The 16501-nt window shown below is 45.4% G+C and overlaps 1 protein-coding gene across 13 annotated transcripts in view; it reads left to right on the forward strand.

Annotated features, from left to right (window-relative positions):
* The window catches only part of dst (dystonin), a 653330-nt gene that overhangs the window by 104361 nt on the left and 532468 nt on the right, over nt 1–16501 (forward strand). For 12 of the 13 annotated variants that reach the window (XM_078213315.1, XM_078213329.1, XM_078213327.1 and 9 more), the window contains one exon: nt 13263–13324. In XM_078213315.1, coding sequence (XP_078069441.1) covers nt 13263–13324 — 62 coding nt within the window. Of the gene's footprint in view, nt 1–3554; nt 3665–13262; nt 13325–16501 lie in introns of those variants that run through there. The other variant, XM_078213324.1, reaches the window with a different exon arrangement.

Consider the following 16501-nt stretch of genomic DNA (forward strand, 5'->3'; position numbering starts at 1 on the left):
AGTATTTAAATGGCTGAGTCCAGTTACGTTTCTGGTCAATGGTAGCTCCCAGGATGTTGATATTGGGAGATTCAGCGATGGTAACGCCATTGTATCACAAGTCGCGATGGTTAGATCGTCTCTTGTTGGAGATGGTCATTGCCTGGCACTTGTGTGGTGTGAATGTTACTTGCCAGTTGTCAGCCCAAACCTGGATATTGTTCAGACCTTGCTGCATTTGGACATGGACTGCTTCAGTAGCTGAGGAGTCGTGAATGGTGCTGAACGTGGTGAAGTCATCCCCACTTCTGACCTTATGATGGAAGGAAGATTACTGAAGAAGTATCTGAAGATGGTCGAGCCTAGGACACTACCCTGAGGAACTCCTGCAATGATGTCCTGGAGCTGAGATGAATAACCTCCAACCGCTGTAGCCACCTTTCTTTGTGTCTGTTCTGACTCCAACTCCCCCCTGATTCCCATTGTTTCCAGTTTTGCTCGGGCTCCTTGATGCTGCCATAGTCAAATTCAATGATTCTTCTATAAAGCGTCATAACCTTAAATTTAAAGCTCGACCACAAGATTGGAATCGGGAAGCATTTATTCACATAATGAGTTAGTTAACTGGAATCTGTCTTTATCAAATTAGCTGGTGACAACGGCCCAGTTGAAAATGTGGGTGGTGAGTAACTAGGATGTATTGTGATAGATACAGAAGAGGTGCTGAAAAGGCTGCAGCACTCCAGATAGAGAAGTCGCCAGGCCCAGATGGGATGCATTCTAGATTGCTGAGAGAGGTAAGGGAGCAAATTTTGGAGTGGTTGACTGAAATTTTCCAGGGCTCTCTGAACACAGGATTAGTCCCGAGGGACTGGAGGATTGCAAATGTGATGCCATTGTTTAAGAAAGGGGCAAGGAATAACCTTGGAAACTACAAACCTGTCAGCCATAGTGGGAAGACTGATGGAGGCCCAAATATAGGACAAGATAAATATACACTGAGAGAATAATAAGTTGGTATTAGAGAGTCAACATGACTTTGTCAAGGGCAGGTCATGTCTGACAAATTTAGTTTGTTCTTTGATGAGGCGACACAGGCAGTGGATGAGGGTAGTGTCATGGATGTTGTATATTTGCCGTGTGATTCTCCCAAAAAAAATTCTAAGTACCGAATTCGCATAAAAACAGGAGTAACTCCCGCTGAGTTTTTCTTTTTGGTGGGATTTTCAAAGTGAATCTTCCACTCTGAGCACTGCAGAGGGCTCAAGCGTGAATCCCGTTGAAAATCTGTGGGCGGGCCTATTCCGGCTGGAGAGGCCGGCAGCATAGCGCTGAGCGGGCCACAGCGCGTGCGCCGATCTGTCAGAGCGGAGATCGGTGCGTGTGCAGTAGCCCCAGGCTGCTGGCCTCCCGATTGCTGGCCAGTACATCAACCCTGCGTCGCTGCCCCGCTGACTCCTACCCCCACCCGGATGGCCGGCCCAATCACCATCCTCCCTCACGCAGCCCACAATCCTGAATGCATAGTTGTAGCGGGATCACTCACCCCCAACGATCTCCCCCCAACTCTGGCCCCGCCCCTTTAGCTGATGACACAAATAATGGGCGGGACTTTCCAGCCGCGCTCGGCCCAATATCGGAAAATCCTGCCCGAAGTCAACAGACCTTTGCATGATCCGTGTCCCACCTGCGGTGATTCCTGTGGTAGGCGAGATGGAAAATTCCGGCATGGTAGCACAGTCGTTAGCACTGCTGCTTCACAGCTCCAGGGACCTGGGTTCGATTCCCGGGTTGGGTCACTGTCTGTGTGGAGTTTGCACATTCTCCTCGTGTCTGCGTGGGTTTCCTCCGGGTGCTCCGGTTTCCTCCCACACTCCAAAGATGTGCGGGTTAGGTTGATTGGCCATGCTAAAATTGCCCCTTAGTGTCCTGAGATGCGTAGGTTAGAGGGATTAGTGGGTAAATCTGTAGGGATATGGGTGTAGGGCCTGGGTGGGATTGTGGTCGCTGCAGATTTGATGGGCCAAATGGCCTCTTTCTGCACTGTAGGGTTTCTATGGTTCTAATATCTTTTATCTCGCAGTCCAACCACCCTGCATAAAGCAAGCATTCTGTTGAGTGCTCAATGTTGTTTACTGTTGTACTGTCATAGAATCCCTCCAGTGCGGAAGGAGGCCATTTGGCCCATCGAGTCTGCACTGATAGAGTATCTTACCCAGGCCCTATCCCCATAGCCCCACCATGGCTAATCTCTCTAACCAACACATCTTGGAACCTCTAAGGGGCAATTTAGCATGGCCAATCCGACTAATCTACATGATTTTGGACTGTGGGAGGAAACCGGAGCACCCAGAGGAAACCCACGCAGACACGGGGAGAACGTGTTAACTCCACACAGACAGTTACCCGAGGCTGGAATTGAACCCGAGTCCCAAGCGCTGTGAAGCAGCAGTGTTAACCACTGTGCCACCGTGCTGCGTTATTGAGGTTTCGATTTGCATTATTGAGGGTTAAAAGAATCCCTACAGTGCAGAAGGAGGCCATTCAGCCCCTTGAGCCTGCACTAACAACAATCCCACCCAGGCCTTATCCCCATTCCCTACGTATTTACCCTATCATTTCCCCTGACACTGAAGGGCAATTTAGCATGGCCAATCAACCTAACCCGGACATTTTTGGACTGTGGGAGGAAACCCACGCAGACATGGGGGGAACATACAGACTCCATACAGACAGGCTGGGAATCGAACCCTGGTGCTGTGAGGCAGCAGTGCTAACCACCGTGCCGTCCCATGATGGAAAAGGGAGGGCGGGGGGGTTACTATTTACCATCTCTGTGTGTTCATGTCTTTTGTTTCAATGATGGAACTCGTGAAGCCTGCATTTCAAGATTAGTGCCAAGCTATTCAGAATGTACTTTGGACAATAATTACAAAACAGTAATGTACACAATCTTGAATAAGCTTTACTTAATCTCCGAGTGATTGCAGAAGATTGTAATGACATGTGCTATTCAGGAGACACCCCTGTGGGTGCAGGTCTGTGCCTGTGTTTTGCTTTTGTTTTAGGAGGGTGAGAGAGAAAAAGAGGTGTGTTTGTGTGTGTGAGTGTGCACAACATCGTGACTTGTTTCTCCACCGCTCCCCCAACTCAGCTAGTGTCTTTAATTTTTACAACCACTAGTCTACAAAAAAACATTTAATAAGCCAACTCTTAACATGAAGCCACACCAAAATGACTTGAACAAGTCTGAGTCATCCACTCACATTTCTGCCTTTACATTTTTGTTCCATGATGACTTGCACAACTTTCTTAACGGCCTGCTGGCTGTTCTTGGACGAGTGCACCAAGAAATATGTGGGTTGTGCAAAGATTCAACCTTCTCCGTAGTCGCACAAGTTTTACTGTGATAACTTGTTGGAAAGAAATGTTTTTCTTTGCCAAAAGGTGTGCTGGCTTTTGCTTTCCTCCTTGCCCTTTCGATGTGGGTGGGGGAGTGACTAATCTTGAGATGAGGTGGGGGGAGGAGTTTCTTTAGTAAACACGCCTCCCGTGCTCTGGCATGCCTCAGCACTGAGAATGGAAATGTCAGAACCTTACTTTGAGCTGCCTGGACGAAAGATGGGCCTTTTCTCCAGTGAGAGAGAGCTGAATGCTCAGCTGGTACAGCAGATGTGTTGTATGGGTTAGTACCTTGTATATCTCCCTTGTATCTTTGGCTCAGCTACAGCGTGTGTGATTCAAGCCCATGTTGTTAAGTCAGGCTTCAGCTTAAATGCTGTTCCATTAATACGCTGTAACTTGAAATGCTTGTGCTTCCTTATTCCTTTAATGGTTTGCTGCTTTATTCGTTTTGTACTTCAAACCTCTGACCTCCTGGTTTCAAAGGGACCCAGGTTCGGGTGACTGTCCGATGCATGTTCTCTCCGTGTCTGCGTGGGTTTTCTCCGGGTGCTCCAGTTTCCTCCCACACTCCAAAGACGTGCTGGTTATGTGGAGTGGCCATGCTAAATTGTCCATTAGTGTCGGGGAGCGGCGGGGAGGGTGGGTTTAGCAGGGTGGGATTATGGGATTAGGGCCTGGGTGGGATTGTAGTCGGTGCAGACTCGATGGACTGAATGGCCTCCTTCTACACTGTCGGGATTCTCTGATCTATGACTCTATGAAGTGATAATGAATGCACAGCCTGAAAGGGTGCTGGAAACAAAACCAAACATACCTCTCAAAGGGAATTGGATAAAAACCTGAAAGAAAAATCTCTTAGACGTGTGTGGTGCTGAGAATAGAATGTAGCGTAATGAATTGGATTACTCTTTCAAAGGGCTGGCACAGGCATGATGGGCCAAATGGATGCCTTCCATGTGAGAGGGAGAGAGCGTGCGTGCGTGTGTGCACAGGAGGATTGATATGATTTCTAATTTCTTTAATACTGCCTATGTGACAATGCTTTTGTCATCTGTCCCAACATCTCCCTTGTTGACTCGGTGTCACAATTCTGCACAGCACCTTGGGATGTTAAAAGTATTGTATAAATGCAAGTTTTCTTGTTGACTAGTTGTTGCAAGTTGCCTGATAACCAAGGCCCACGTGAGTTGTTTTGGACAAATGGTTAAATTGGCATTTTTGCTGTCTCTGGGACTTGCCCAGTATGGCAAATCGCCACAATATGCGAAGTGAGGAGATGGGTCAGTGCTCTGAGCATGATTGTGTGGGACCAATTGTGCTGGTGTATTGATTTTCTGTTCAAGGTGATCAATGATTAGTGATAATGTACACTGATACTAATTGTTTCGCTTTGAGTTTCCTGATTGGGGAGCATGTTCCTATCTACATTTGCAGACGTGTCTGTCTTTTGCATAACAGCTGATCTTTTTAAACTAATCAATGGATGATCGAGGTGTTCCGGACACTGTCTCTGTGAATCTCATCAAGATCCACCCTCCTGTTCACCAGCTGGTGGGTTTCTGCTGCTTTACTAGGATGTACAATGAGGAAAGAATTTGGTTTAGTTGAGATACTTCCCTCCCCCCTCGTCCACCTTGCCTGCTAACACTTGCTGCTGAGGTCTTCGTGTTAATGATGACTGGTTGTGAGGTATTGGAAGATACCCGTGTTGGAGTTTGCACGTTCTCCCCGTGTCTGCGTGGGTTTCCTCCGGGTGCTCCGGTTTCCTCCCCCACAGTCTGAAAGACATGCTGGTTAGGTGCATTGACCCGAACAGGTGCCGGACTGTAGCGACTAGGGGAATTTCACAGTAAACTTCATTGCAGTGTTAATGTAAGCCTTATCTATGACTAATAAATAAACTTTAAACTTTTAATTCAGTTTTCCTCCCTGCTGTCATACTGTGGCCCCTTCTCAAGGCAATTCAGCCCGGGGAGAATAGAGAGTGCTCCAAGTGGAAGTGCAGGAGGGGAGTAGACATGAGACCATATTGTTCTCTGAACACTCAGCATTCCTCATGGTTAAGCTAAAGTGTGACTAACTCTGGACCTGTCTAAACAGTTCAGTCAGTTTGCAGAGTCGGCACAATAGAATATCTTTGGGAGTTTTTTTACGAAGAGAAAACACTGCTCACTGAAGATGAGGGTGATATCTTTGACTGGAATTAACCCCATTAAAAATGTTAATTCTGAATGTGGAGATTTGTTTTTCCAAAGCCACTCTCTTTTATCTTGTCTCTAATTTAGACGCTCTGTGCACCATCCCCATTCTGCTCTCTATTGGGGTGGCACAGTGGTGAGCACTGCTGCCTCAAAGCGCCAGGGACCTGGGTTCGATTCCCAGCTTGGGTCACTGTCTGTGTGGAGTTTGTACATTCTCCCTGTGGCTGCGTGGGTTTCCTCCAGTTTCCTCCCACGTGGGTTTCCTCTAGTCTGAAAGACGTGCTGGTTAGGTGCATTGGCCGTGCTAAATTCTCCCTCAGTGTACCCGAACATACGCCGGGGTGTGGCAACTAGGGGATTTTCACAGTAGCTTCGTTGCAGTGTTAATGTAAGCCTACTTGTGATACTAATAAATAAACTTTTAACAACCATTGTTTATCACCCTTTGGGGTTGGTGTGGATTGAGCAATGCCACCCTGATAATATTTTACTGACAAATGGACACTGTCAGTCAATGATGGAGAGATCAAGGTGGCATTTCTTTAAGGAGCTGTGCACTATAATTGTGGTCACCTTCTAAATTGCAGAAGTTCGAATGTCAGCCTGCATAAATCCTGACATGAATCAACTGAAGTTAAGCCCATTAAACATACATTCTTCAGACAGAATGTAAAGTACTGTGAGAAATGTTTTCACTGTTTTCGTCCCTCTGGGTGGGCAATTTAAATTCAAACCCTTCTCGAAAACCAATTGGTTTTCACGAACCAGCTCTAGAAATGTCCGTGCGTTTTAGTGAAAGACCTCGATTGTAAAGGCAAAATTCTGCAGATGCTGGAATCTGAAACCAAAACAGAAAATGCTGGAAAATCTGAACAAGTCTGACAGCATCTGCGGAGAGAGAGTAGGGCTCATGCTTTGCGTCTGGATGATCCTTAAGTCATCCAGACTCGCAACGTTGGCTCTATTCTCTCTCCACAGATGCTGTCAGACCTGCTGAGATTTTCCAGCATTTTCTGGTTTTATCTCTATTATAATCTTGATTTCCCCTGTATCCCACTGACTGAGTATGTCAGGAAGACTGCCCACAGGGTCTGCAGGGTAGGTTGGGTCAGACAAAATATGTTCCTAATAATTAGGAAAGTGTTTCGCAATTTCTGTTAACTCACTTCTTAGTGATTTCTTTCTCCTTCCTCTCCCGTGTTTTCCCCACCCCCTTCCCATTTTGGATTTGCCAACCTAAGCATCTTCTCAGGCCAAGAATATAACCATCATACAAACCAGATTGATGCCAGGAACTTCTGAGGTGTGCAGGAATAAATTTCAGTGCATGGGGGTGCTGCACTGTCAGAGAATGCCCTGTGATTTGAATTGGCTGTTAAACCCAACCCCTGACTAGCTGTGCCATAGATGTGGGTGGCATTGTGGCACAGTGGTTAGCACTGCTGCCTCACAGCGCCAGGGACCCGGGTTCAATTCCGGCCTCTGGTGACTGTGCAAACTCCACACAATCTCCTGATGTCTGCATGGGTTTCCTCCGGGTGCTCCGGTTTCCTCCTACAGTCCGAAAGGCATGCTGATTAGGTTGATTGGCCATGCTAAGTTGACCCTTAGTGTCCGTGGATCTAGCAGGGTCAATACCTGGGGTTACAGGGATTGGGCCTGGGTAGGATTATTGTCTGTGCAGGCTCGATGGGCTGAATGGCCTCATTCTGCACTGTAGTGATTGTATGATGTCACTGATTAGCTTAGCACTGTAAGAAGTCTCACAACACCAAGTTAAAGTCCAATAGGTTTATTTGGAAGCTCGCGTTTCCAAATATACCTCATAGAAATCATAGAAACCCTACAGTGCAGAAGGAGGCCATTCGGCCCATCATGTCTGCACCGACCACAATCCCACCCAGGCCCTACCCCCATATCCCTACACATTTACCCGCTAATCCCTCTAACCTACACATCTCAGGACACTAAGGGACAATTTTAGCATGGCCAATCAACCTAACACGCACATCTTTGGACTGTGGGAGGAAACCCACGCAGACATGAGGAGAATGTGCAAACTCCACACAGACAGTAACCCAAGCGGGAATCGAACCCAGGTCGCTGGAGCTGTGAAGCAGCAGTGCTAACCACTGTGCTACCGTGCTGCCCACCTGTTGTTGTACTTAAACCTGGTGTTGTGAGACTTCTTACTGTGCCCACCCCAGTCCAATGCCGGCATCTCCACAACATAGCTTGGCACTGTTTGAGATTGGTGGTGTCCGGAAAAACACTTATTCCCCAGTCCGCACTGCCAGCATTGATTAACGGGTCATTTATTAACTGAAACGTACTGCCTGTTAACACTGCTATCTTCTTTATAATTGATAAGGCTGTGTACTTGGGGACTGAATGCATTATAACACCATGCACCCAGCTCTAATTTTAGTGCGTTTATATTTGAACACTTAATATCTGATTTCCCCCACCCTTTTTCTCTCCCGTTCTTAGTCTCTCGACCCTGGGATGGGATTTCTTTCCTGTTTTACTTGAATGAAGAATTTCTAAACTGGATGATGTTTGAAACCAGTGAGGTTGCTGGTTGCCATGGCAGCACTGTTCAGAATATGAATCAGACACGGCCTTCTGAACAGTTGACTAAGAGGATTAAATGCATCCAGAGGAGTGTTGGGAGGATGGAAGGCAACTTGTGAAAGGTGTTGTAGTGTTGGCAGACGCAAGGAGCTAATTCCTCGTGGAACAGTTATCTCATTTTAAATTAAAACAGAAAATGCAGGCAGCGCTCGGCAGGTCCGGGTTCAAAGATAAAAGCAAAACACTGCGGATGCTGGAGACCTGCAATAAGAGTGGGAAGTGTTGGAAAAACTGAGCAGGTCTGGCATCATCTGTGGAAATGTTAATGTTTCGAGTCCAATGTGACTCCTCCTCGGCAATGTTAACTCTTCACAGATGCTGCCAGTGTTAAAAAGACACCTTGTTTTAAGGATTCTGGCAAGGCCATTACTGTCTATTTGATTTGATTTATTTTTGTCAGCAGTGAGAAAAGACAGTCAGACTTTCCACCCTGTCGAAGAACAGACTGCCCTGTTAACCTGAGAACTTCCCATATTGCTAGTAGAATTGGTGACTGATTTTGATTTGATTTATTATTGTCATGTGTATTCGTCCGTGGAATTAAATGCCAATATCTGACAAGTTATATGTTGCATTTATATAGCACCTTTAGTGAAGTAAGGCATCCCAAGGTGCTCACGAGAGCATCATCAAAATTACATGAAGTCAGGTGACTCAACACTTGGTTGAAGTGTGACTTAAAGGAGAAGAGACACTCTGGAGGGCCTTAAAGAACTTGGAACCAAAGGCATACCTATCCCTGATACGACAAAGGAAGTTTAACATGTAAAGGGGGAGAATATTTGATTTGATTTATTATTGTCACATGTATTAGGATACAGTGAAAAGTATTGTTTCTTGCGTACTATGCAGCCAAAACAAACTGTTCATAGAGAAGGAAAGGAGAGGATGCAGAATGTAGTATTACAGTCATAGCTAGGGTGTAGAGAAAGCTCAACTTAATATAAGTAAGGTCCATTCAAAAGTCTGATGGCAGCAGGGAAGAAGCTGTTCTTGTGTCGGTTGATTCGTGACCACAGACTTTTGTATCTTCTGCCGGAGGTGGAAGAGAGAATGTCCGGGGTGCGTGATTATGCTGGCTGCTTTTCCGAGGCAGCGGGAAGTGTAGACGGAGTCAATGGATGGGAGGCTGATTTGTGTGATGGACTGGGTTTCGTTCATGACCCTTTGTAGTTCCTTGCGGTCTTGGTCAGAGCAGGAGCCATACCAAACTGTGATACAACCAGAAAGAATGTTTTCTATGGTGCATCAGTAAAAATTGGTGAGAGTTGAAGTGGACATGCCGAATTTCCTTAGCCTCCTGAGAAAGTAGAGGCGTTGGTGACTGTTTTTCTTCTGTATTGCGCAAAACCGAATTGACACAAATTGCAGCCTCTAAACGTCTATAGCAAGACCATTCATTCACATAACTAGTTAGGTTGACCCTGCTATCCGCCACCCAAATCCCCTTCCTACAAACACCCCACTCTTCTCCCTCCGACTCCATTATTTCAAAGAAAACATTGCATTTTTGTCTTGTCTTGTGTAATGTGCGTGACTGAGTTATTGTTCTGTGTCCTTCATGCTGTGGTAAAATTAATGTCTCTTTGAAGGGGAGATCAAAGAATAGCCAGAAGGAGAGCGAGAAATATCAAATAATTGGTTTCTGGCAGAGGTGTCGCCCGCACATGCATTGCCACTGTTTAGCAATTCTATAGGGAAAATAAAACGTGACACACTAAAATCTCAAGACATCGTGAGTTACAAAACTACAGAAGAAATACAAATGTGAACGTAGCCCAGTCCATCACGCAAACCAATCTCCCATCCATTGACTCTGTCTACACTTCCCGCTGCCTCGGAAAAGCAGCCAGAATAATCAAGGACCCAACGCACCCCGGACATTCTCTCTTCCACCTTCTTCCTTCGGGAAAAAGATACAAAAGCCTGAGATCACGTACCAACCGACTCGAGAACAGCTTCTCCCTGCTGCCATCAGACTTTTGAATGGACTTACCTTGCATTGAGTTGATCTTTCTTTACACCCTAGCTATGTAGGGTAATACTACATTCTGCACCCTCTCCTTTCCTTCTCTATGAATGGTATGTTTTGTCTGTATAGGACGCAAGAAACAATACTTTTCACTGAATGTGACAATAATAAATCAAATAAAAAAAAAGTGAAGGTCCCACTCCAAAGATTTCAGCACATTATCCAGGCTGGCATCCATTGCTAGGATGAGACATTAAACTCTTCTCTCTTCTCTCCCCTGGGTGGATGTAAAGGAGCAGTTAGGGGGTAGTTTTCCTCCTCTGTGCCCTACACATTTCTCCCTCAAACACTGTTGGAATGTGCTTGTTCCAATAACTGATCTTTGTAGACGACTTAAATACCTTTGCTCCATTTGTAATGACCACTTTGACATGCGTGTAATGTTTCTTTGATTGCATCGAAGCACCTCAGAATGAAACATGAACTATATGGAAAACCTGAACCTTATTGCACTTTCTGTGATTTCCATTTTGAAATGTGCGTAATGTTCTTAAAATGTATTTACTAGTGTCACAAGTAAGCTTACATTAACACTGCAATGAAGTTACTGTGTAAATCCCCTCGTCGCCACACTCTGGCGCCTGTTCGGGTACACTGAGGGAGAATTTAGCACGGCCAATGCACCTAACCAGCACATCTTTCAGACTGTGGGAGGAAACTGGAGCAGCCGGAGGAAACCGACGCAGCCACGCGGAGAATGTGCAGACTCCACACAGACAGTGACCCAAGCCAGGAATCGAACCCGGGTCCCTGGTGCTGTGAAGCAGCAGTGCTAACCACTCTGCCACCCTTATTTTTGCATAGAAATCTCATTGCTGTTTGTGTGAATTTGCTGTGTGCAAATTAACTGCTATTTTACCGACATTACAAAGTTGATGAGTAACCGTTTAGAAGCCATTCATTGACTATAGTGCACATTGGGCCTGCAGAGGTTGTGAAGAGCGCTATATAAATGGAAGCTTGCTGCTTTGTAATGTTCTGAATAGAATTGATGGACAGGCAAATACCAGCTAGTATATCATGGTTTGTGCACAGGACTGGATATAATCCTGCCCACTGTCCTCCCCTCCACACACCCACTCCTTCCCATTTGGAAAAATTTCCTCAGACAATGGGAAGTCCAGGAGACCCCATGGAGCAAGTGTTAGCTAAAAAGACACTTAGCTTCCATTATGTAATCTCTCTCCAATTCCCTCTGGAAGGTGATCAATGAATCAGCTGCCAGTGTATTCCAGAGACAATATAACTCTTTCTATGACACGCTATCTCGCATTTTGACATGCCCGCAATGTTGTAAACTGTATAGAGGTGCTTTACAGGAGCTTTATCACAAAATGTTTTGACACCAAGCCACATAAGTAGACCTTACAAGAGGCAACCAAGAGCTAGATCAATGAGAGAGGTTTTAAGGATGGTTTGAAAGTAGGACCGTGAAATGAAGTAGCAGCGAGGCTTGGGGAGGAGATTCCAGAGGCTAGGCCTTAAGAAGCTAAAGGAATGAATGTCTCTGGTGGACTGATGGGATTAAAGGATGCCCCAGAGACTGGAGTTTGAGGAGGACAGGGAGAGTGATTGAGCTGGAAGAGGTTAAAGAGATGGCTTGTATTAGGCCATGTTAGGATAAGAATTTTTAACTTGTATTGTTGGACTCGGAGCCAGTGTTGGAGAATTAAGTTCATGGATGATTTACGAGTGGGATTTGATGTGAATTTGACAAGAACATGAAGATTTGTTGTCTCCATCAATAGACTTCACTGAATTCCTCCTTCCAACTTTCGCTATCTGGTAACGATCTATTTGGGCATTCGGGGTAACATAGTGGAATGGTAGCAAACATGAGGGTCTTGGTTATGCGGAAAGATGAGAGAAAGCCTAGGATTGTTCCCCAGAGTCAAAAAGGTTAAGGGGAAATTTAATAGAGTTGTTCAAAATTATGAAGGAATTTTGGGAGAGTAACTAAGGAAAAACTTAAGATACTTGGCAATAGAACCAGATTTTCTTGATGTAAAAAAAAAGTTTAATCTAGAATGCACTGCCTGAAAGTACAATGGAAGCAGATTCACCAATAACTTCCAAAAGAAAATTGGATTTGCTTTTAAAAATCCTTTCTGGATGTATCAGAGCTTGGTATGGCTCCTGCTCTGACCAAGACTGCAAGAAACTACAACTTAGCCCCGTCCATCACGCAAACCAGCCTCCGATCCATTGACACTGTCTACACTTCCCGCTACCTCGGAAAAGCAGCCAGCATAATTAAGGACCCCACACACCAAGAAGAACAACTTCTTCCCTCTGCCATCAGACTTTTGTATGGACCTACCTTATATTAAGTTGATTTTTCTCTACACCCTGGCTATGACTGTAACACTACATTCTGCACCCTCTCCTTTCCCTCTCTCTATGTACTCTATAAATGTATTGAATACTTTATATAGCTTGCAAGAAACAATACTTTCCCAATACATGTGACAGTAATAAATATAAAACGAAAGATGTGCAGGGCTATGAAGGGGGCGGGGTGGGAGTGGGTCTAATTGAATAGCACTTTCGAAGAGCCTGTGCAGATACGATGGGCTGAATGGCCTGCTTCTTTGTTGTTTAATTCTGAAGGAACGAGCATGAATGATCTTGCCTCCCCTTACCCACCTCTTCCAGCTTTCAAAGGCAGGCGGGAGATTGAATAATCTACCTGGTCAACACGTGATGTACTTAAAACCACCGAGAGAAGAGAGGTTTTGGAATTTTTTTCCGTTTACAACAGCGGCTGAGAGAATGTTTCCTCTTCCCCATTGTCAGAGGCTGGATATTTCCTTCATCCGGACCCCATTGCAATAACTTGAATAGGATGGGAATAGAGGGATGAGGTGTTTTAGTTCAGTCGGGCAGCATGGTCGGTGCAGGTTTGGAGGGCCGAAGGGCCTGTTCCTGTGCTGTAACTTTCTTTGGTCAAAGACTTGCAGGAGGTAAATTGTGAGCTTCACCTGTCAACGTATTCTGTTTTCTCTTTTCAGATGAACGGGACAAAGTTCAGAAGAAGACCTTCACAAAATGGATCAATAAGCACCTCCTTAAGGTCAGTGGGATTTCCATCGGCATTTGCTGTAACCAGTTTATTTTCTTTTTAAACATCCTTCCCCCCTCCACTTGTTATCTGATTATCCACTGGGTTTTTTTATACACAAGACGCTGTGCCATTTAATGTATTTCATCTCCTTACTTCGCTGAGCAACCATTTTGATCACTCCCAGAGAAGTTAATTTTTCCAATCAAAATCTCCCTCAGCATTTGCATTTCATAACTGTTCTATGAGGGGTTGGAAAGAAGTTGAAGGGTGTGCTCCTTTCATTGATAACTGCAATTGAAAGCTGAGATACTTGAAGCCGGCAGGCTTTCTGGAGTGGGAGTAAATACAGGATAGGCAGCCGCAGATTTTATAAATGCTTTCTCACTTGTTCACAAAACCATCCCCCGCCGTGCTTGTGTTGTAATAAATATTCTCTGAGGCTCATTGTCATCCTGTAAGTGGACTTTGGTCTCCTTACGCTCTGATGTCTACCCTTTTTGGACTTCTACCATGAACGTTGGTTGTGTTACGACGCAGAGGTTGCTCCCCTTTTGAGAAGTAACGCCGAATCCCCCAAAGAGGAACACCTCGCCTCGTAATCTGTTAAAAATGTGTGGGAAGGTGTGAACTGTCCTTCAGTAACTTTTAGTGGTTAACTAACAGAAATACCTGACACTCGCTTTAAGATGAATACTTAACAATTTATTTATTTAACTAACCGGGAACTTAAACTAAACAAGTAACATACCGAATAAAATAAGATTATACTGGATTGCTGTTCAAACAAATGCAATATCCATTCATTAACCAAAAAAAAGTAATAAGATAATTTAGTCACACTCAAAAGAGTAAACAACCAGGTTTGTGTCTTTCAAAACTTTCTGGAGTTTCTCAGTTGATTTCTCTGTCTATAAGTTCTTTTTGATTTGGTACCTTTCGTTGGTTAGATAGTGCATTCTCTGAAGCTAGCAGGGCGGAGAGCTGCTCTCTTCCCCCTCGAGACTTGAGAGGTGGCAGTGGCTATCTCCTGATTTCCCCCTTGCTCTCTCTTTTATAGCTGTGATGATGTATCAATTTTCCAACAATAGGATTGGTCTGCTGTTGTCATTAACATCAAATTCAAATCCGATAGGTTCTTGGTAGCTGGGTGCCTGCTGTAAATTGATTGGGCAACATTCAAACAACAGGTTGTCTTTGTCAAGAACACTGCTTGACTTGTTGATACAAATGTTTCAGTGCTTGGAGTTTTAAACTCCAAGCACTGAAACAAAACACCAGCTTTTAAAGGGACACCGCAATGTTTTTTTTCCCCCTCGCATTTTTACAATTTTTTACATCTTTATCAACAACACATTCCAACTTCACAAACTCAACTTCGCAACAGTTGACACCAGTGTGGACCAGAGATGGAGGTGATGTTACTGGTGGCAATAAGAGAAATGGTGCAGGTTGGTGTTGAAGCTGTTTTCCTGCCAATTCAGGGTTGGATGTGGTAACATTGGAAATCCTCCACCACTGAAGGTGAGAAGAGGTTGCAGCCATTGCTGTGGGAAGCTCCCTCTCCCACGGTGAGTGGAAGGGTGAGCATTTGCCAGTGGATATTGCGGTACCTCGAGGGACCACACAGCAAAGGCCAAGGGAGTCCAGGGACAGCGGACATGGGGAGGACCCTGAATATGGATGGCACAGTGGTTAACACTGCTGCCTCACAGTGACAGGGACCCGGATTCGATTCATGGTGTGGGTCACTGTCTGTGTGGAGTTTGCACATTCTCCCAGCACATTCTCACAGTCCAAAGATGTGCGGGTCAGGTTGATTGGCTATGCTAAAAAAAAAAATTGCCCCTTAGTGTCCTGGGATGCGTAGATGAGAGGGATTAGCGGGTAAAATATGTAGGGATATGGGGGTAGGGCCTGGGTGGGATTGTGGTTGGTGCAGACTCGATGGGCTGAATGGCCTCTTTCTGTACTGTAGGGTTTCTATGAAAGTGTCTGCGTGGGTTTCCTCCGGGTGCTCTGGTTTCCTCCCACAGTCCAAAGATGTGCGGATTTAGTGCATTGGCCATGCTAAATTGCCCCTAAGTGTCCCGGGATGCGTAGGTTAGAGAAGTTAGCGGGGTAAATATGTGGGGTTACAGAGATAGGGCCTGGGTGGGATTGTGGTCGGTGCAGACTCGATGGGCCGAATGGCCTCCTTCTGCATTGTAGGGATTCTATGATTTGACGAGAATGCAATTACTTCACTGCCTGCTTTCAGGATGAGCTTAGAAGTGGGTGAAAGCTGTGAACTGAAGTGGGACTTGCTTGTAACATGGAATGGAACAGGAGGAAAGCGGGAGTTTCAAACCTGTGCCCTCTCACTACTTTCAAGTTCCCCTCCCAAGTCATGCACCATCCCGACTGGAAACTATATCAGCGTTTCTGCTTCGTCGCTGGGTCGAATTCCTTGAATTCCCTGTCTAATGGCAGCATGTGCGTACCTAACGCCATAAAACCATAAGATATAGGAGCAGAATTAGGCCATTCAGCCCATCGAATCTACTCCACCATTCAATCATGGCTGATAAGTTTCTCAACCGCATTCCCCCACCTTTTCCCCATAATCTTTGATCCCCTTATCAACCAAGAACCTATCTATCTCTGTCTTAAATACACTCAATGACCCGACCTCCACAGCCTTCTGTGGTAATGAATTCCACAGATTCACCACCTTCTGGCTGAAGAAATTCCTCTTCACCTCAGTTCTAAAGGGTTGTCCCTTTACTCTGAGGCTGTGCCCTCGGATCCCAGTCTCTCCAACTAATGGAAACACCTTCCCCACGTCCACTCTATCCAGGCCTTTCAGTATTCTGTCAGTTTCAATGAGATTCCTCCTCCATTCACCTCATGAATTGCAATGGGCTAAGAAGAAGACCACTTTCTCGAGTGCAACTCGGGATTGGCAATAAATACCAGTCTTAACAGTGACCCCCCAATATGCATTGTCCATCCTGAGTTCCCTTTACAGAGGTCAGTTGAGAGTCAACCACATTGCTGTGGCTCTGGAGTCACATGTAGACCAGACCAGGTAAGGACATCAGATTTCCTTCCCTGAAGGACATTAGTGAACCAGATGCCTTACAGTGGGCGCAGGGGAGATTTACAGCGATACCACGGATGAAAGACTTCAGTTTTCTTTTCATTCGT

Source organism: Mustelus asterias, chromosome 5 (genome assembly GCF_964213995.1).
Source record: "Mustelus asterias chromosome 5, sMusAst1.hap1.1, whole genome shotgun sequence".
Taxonomy (NCBI): Eukaryota; Metazoa; Chordata; class Chondrichthyes; order Carcharhiniformes; family Triakidae; genus Mustelus; species Mustelus asterias.